The sequence below is a fragment of the Sprattus sprattus genome (assembly GCF_963457725.1).
Source record: "Sprattus sprattus genome assembly, chromosome: 15".
Lineage (NCBI taxonomy): Eukaryota > Metazoa > Chordata > Actinopteri > Clupeiformes > Clupeidae > Sprattus > Sprattus sprattus.
Window position 1 is genome coordinate 1,678,373 of NC_137913.1, and position 5,000 is coordinate 1,683,372.

Here is a 5,000-nt window from a genome sequence, read left to right on the forward strand (position 1 = left end):
ACCAGCTACCTTATGCTAGGATCAGCTACCTTATGCTAGGATCAGGTACCTTATGCTAGGATCAGGTACCTTATGCTAGGATCAGCTACCATATGCTAGGATCAGGTACCATATGCTAGGATCAGGTACCTTATGCTAGGATCAGCTACCTTATGCCAGAATCAGGTACCTTATGCTAGGATCAGCTATCTTATGCCAGGATCAGGTACCTTATGCTAGGATCAGCTACCTTATGCTAGGATCAGCTAGCTTATGCTAGGATCAGGTACCTTATGCTAGGATCAGCTAATTATTTCTTGTTCTTTTCCATCATCTCCAGTTTCGGAATTACGAAAGCACTTTGAAACCTCAAAGAGGGGTGAATCAGAAATGAACAGGTAAGCTGCAGAACTCTGAACTGAAGAGGTGTGTGTGCACATGTGTGCGTGTTAGTTTGTGTGCACGCCTGTATGTGTGCCTGCGCCGCCCGTGTCTGTGTCTGTGTCTGTGTCTGTGTCTGTGTCTGTGTCTGTGTGTCTGTGTGTCTGTGTGTGTGCATGTGTCTGTGTGTGTGTGTGGATGCTCACGTGCACTTGTCCAATAAGCACCTCTGTCTCTCTCAGGAAAGAGCGCATTGCCCGGAGGTTTGAGGGAATGGAAACAGACACCCCACCTGCTCTTGTTCCCAGCATGCAAAGCGCACCTGGGCTGGTGGCTAATCGGCTGCTGGAGGAGGACACGCCCCGATACATGCGGGCATCAGACCCAGGAACTATGGGTAAGGTTTGGGATGATTATGGGATGATTATGGGATGAATATGGGATGAATAGGGGATGATTATGGGATGACTAGGAGATGAATAGGGGATGAATATGGGATGATTATTGGATGTGAGGGGATGATTATGGGATGATTATGGGATGAATATGGGATGATTATGGGATGATTATGGGATGATTATGGGATGATTATGGGATGATTATGGGATGAATAGGGGCAGAGGGCTGAGTGGGTACATGAGGGGGCAGAGGGGTACATCCTCAGCTGTCACTGCTTTGTTTTGCCGGCCAGCCTGTAAAGCAGATTCCCAATGAGTGTTTTTTTTTTCTGTACAAAACAGAGGATATAGGCTGTTAGATTAAGATTACGATTTGAACTCCCTTAGAATAAACGTCAATCTGACATCCTCTCCTCTTTTCTCTTCCCATAGTGCGCCGTTACCCTGGCGATGAGTCTCAGAGTTCCGCCACGGAACGCCAGTCTCGTCCTCGTAACCGGGGGGAGCCTGTCAGCTCCTCTCAGCAAGGTTCTATCCCGCCGGGCGTTCCCTCGGACACGGTCCCGACCCTAGTGGGCAGCACCAAGGCCGAGAGGATCGCCCGCTACAAGGCGGAACGCCGACGCCAGCTCTCCGAGCGCTACGGAATCCTGCTGGACCAGGAGGCGGAGCCAGAACGCCATCCCCGCCAATCACGCGCACGCAGGGAGGGGAGGGGCCACGCCCCGGAGGAAGAGGAGGGGCGTAGTCATGGTGATGAGAGGGGCTGGCCTCAGTACAGCCAATCAGGGGTAGGACGTGTCTTCATGCCAGCCAATCCTGACCCCACGCCAGCGAAGCCCCTCCCCCCCGAGAGAGGAAGGCGGGGCTCGTTGTCTGAGCGCAGCGCGGAGAACAACAGACCAGAGGGTGCCCCTGTCGCCATGGGGACGGCCCTGGGCAGGGGGGCGGGTGCTACTGCCGTGCCCAGCTCCCCGCGCTCCGCCAGGCGGGCATCACTACCCAGCACCCGCCACGGCGTCTCCCCCGGCGACCTGTTCATCGAACAGCAGGCGCACAACATCCTCAGCAGACAGGGGTGAGTTTAAAACACACACACACACACACACACACACACACACACACACACACACACACACACACACACACACACACAGACACAGACACAGAGACAGACACGCGCACACACACACACACACACACACACACACACACACACACACACAGACACAGACACAGACACAGACACAGACACAGACACAGACACAGACACAGACACAGACACAGACACAGACACAGACACAGACACAGACACAGACACAGACACAGACACAGACACAGACACAGACACAGACACAGACACACACACAGAGACAGACACGCACACGCACACACACACACATCTGGACACTGAGTTTAACAGCACAACATCCTCACCACACATCGGTGAGTTTAACAGCACAACATCCTCACCACAAACTGTTCCACACACATGCACACACACATCTGGACACTGGGTGGCGGCGTCTCAAACTGTGCCACACACACACACACACACACACAGACAGACACACACACACACACACACATACACACACACACACACACACACAGACACACACATACACACAAACATACACACACACACATCTGGACACTGGGTGGCGGCGTCTCAAACTGTGCCACACACACACACACACACACACACACACACACACACACACACACACACACACACACACATCTGGATACTGGGTGGCGGCGTCTCAAACTGTGCCACACACACACACACACACACACACACACACACGCACACACACACACACACACATACACGCACACACACGCACACACACACACACACACACACACGGACACACACACTTCTGGACACTGGGTGGCGGCGTCTCAAACTGTGCCATACACACACACACACACACACATACACGCACACACACGCGCGCACACACACACACACACACACACACACACACACACACACACACACACACACACACACACACACACACACACACACACACACACACTCACGGACACACACACTTCTGGACACTGGGTGGCGGCGTCTCAAACTGTGCCATACACACACACACACACACACACACACACACACACACACACACACACGGACACACACACATCTGGATACTGGGTGGCGGCGTCTCAAACTGTGCCATTGTCCTGTAGTGTGGCGACTCTGGCCCAGAACTCCGACAGTGACACACACTCCCACATCAACTGGCCCTCCAGGTACTGAAAAGGTGTGTGTGTGTGTGTGTGTGTGTGTGTGTGTGTGTGACTGGGAGAGAGAAAGACCTTAAAATAGAGTATGTTCCCTGAAGCCCTCCTAATCACTCACACCTGGCTTATTCACTAAGACACACACACACACACACACACACACACACACACTCATATCTCTAACTGCCCCCTTCTCACCTGTTCTGTAACCGAGTGTAGCGGTGGAATTAGAGAGGTGTGTGTGTGTGTGTGTGTGTGTGTGTGTGTGTGTGTGTGTGGAATAAGAGGTGTGTGTGTGTGTGTGGAATGAGAGACGTGTGTGTGTGTGCGCAATGAGAGGTGTGTGTGTGTGTGGAGTGAGAGAGGTGTGTGTGGAATTAGAGAGGTGTGTTTGTGTGGAATGAGAGAGGTGTGTGTGTGTGTGTGCTCAATCAGAAAGGTGTGTGTGCGCAATGAGAGGTGTGTGTGTGTGTGTGTGTGTGTGTGTGTGTGTGGAATGTGAGAGGTGTGTGGAATATGAGAGGTGTGTGTGCGCTCAATGAGAAAGGTGTGTGTGTGTGCAATGAGAGGTGTGTGTGTGTGTGTGTGTGTGTGTGTGTGTGTGTGTGTGTGGAATGTGAGAGGTGTGTGGAATATGAGAGGTGTGTGTGCGCTCAATGAGAAAGGTGTGTGTGTGTGTGCAATGAGAGGTGTGTGTGTGTGTGTGTGTGTGTGTGTGTGTGTGTGTGTGTGTGTGTGTGTGTGTGTGTGGAATGTGAGAGATGTGTGTGTGTGCAGCCTTGACACACTGACACGAGTCTTCTCATAATAGAGTAACCTGGGTGATGGAGTAACAACATCTTGTGATTGTGGTGGTGTGGCATTAACATGCCAGTACTTCCTGTATGCATCCAGATGTTCCTGCAGTTAGCCAACATGCTAACATTACTATTGACCAGTAGCTAGCCAACATGCTAACATTACTATGGACCAGTAGCTAGCCAACATGCTATCATTACTATGGACCAGTAGCTAGCCAACATGCTAACATTACTATGGACCAGTAGCTAGCCAACATGCTAACATTACTGTGGACCAGTAGCTAGCCAACATGCTTACATTACTATGGAACGGTAGCTAGCCAACATGCTAACATTACTGTGGACCAGTAGCTAGTCATCATGCTAACATTACTGTAGACCAGTAGCTAACCAACATGCTAGCATTACTATGGACCAGTAGCTAGCCAACATGCTAACATTACTGTGGACCAGTAGCTAACCAACATGCTAACATTACTATGGACCAGTACCTAGCCAACATGCTAATGTTACTATAGACATGCTAACATTACTATCGACCAGTAGATAGCCAACATACTAACATTACTAGGGACCAGTAGCTAGCCAACATGCTAACATTACTAGGGACCAGTAGCTAGCCAACATGCTAACATTGCTATAATTCCATTCAATGTAGTCAGAGCCAATGCAGAGAGGCGAGTACAGGTGAGATGTGTTCATATTTTTTAGTTCTGGTGAGTGTAAGGGCAGCAGCGTTTCTGTATAAGTTGGAGGCTCTTTATTGAGTTGATGCTGCATCCGGACAGGAGAGCATTACAGTAATCGAGTTGGGAAGTAATAAATGCGTGGATTAGTTTTTCTGCATCTTGGAGGGATATGACCTTTCTAATTTTGTGTAACATTGTGTAAATGGAAAAATTACGTCTTTGAGATCTGTTATATGTGTGAGTCAAGTTGGAGGTCTTGGTTGATAGTTACACCAAGATTTTTGATGCTAGTGTTGGGTGTTGGGAAGCCATCGATGGTGGGTAGATGGCTAGATAGTGTCATTCTCAATTGATCGGGGCCTACAAGCATAACCTCAGTTTTATCAGAGTTGAGGAGCAGGAAGTTGTTAGCCATCCAAGATTTTACATCTTGCAGGCAAGCTTCTATCTTGGGTAGATGTGCAATCTAATCAGGTTTCATGGATAGGTAG

The 5,000-nt window shown here is 50.0% G+C and overlaps 1 protein-coding gene across 1 annotated transcript in view; it reads left to right on the forward strand.

The window, feature by feature from the left end:
• The window catches only part of LOC308376722 (uncharacterized protein), a 72,145-nt gene that overhangs the window by 5,576 nt on the left and 61,569 nt on the right, over positions 1–5,000 (forward strand). The window contains 4 exon segments of the mRNA XM_080853168.1: positions 320–377; positions 603–757; positions 1,191–1,836; positions 2,967–3,029. Of these exon segments, the coding sequence (XP_080709294.1) occupies positions 320–377; positions 603–757; positions 1,191–1,836; positions 2,967–3,029 (922 nt within the window).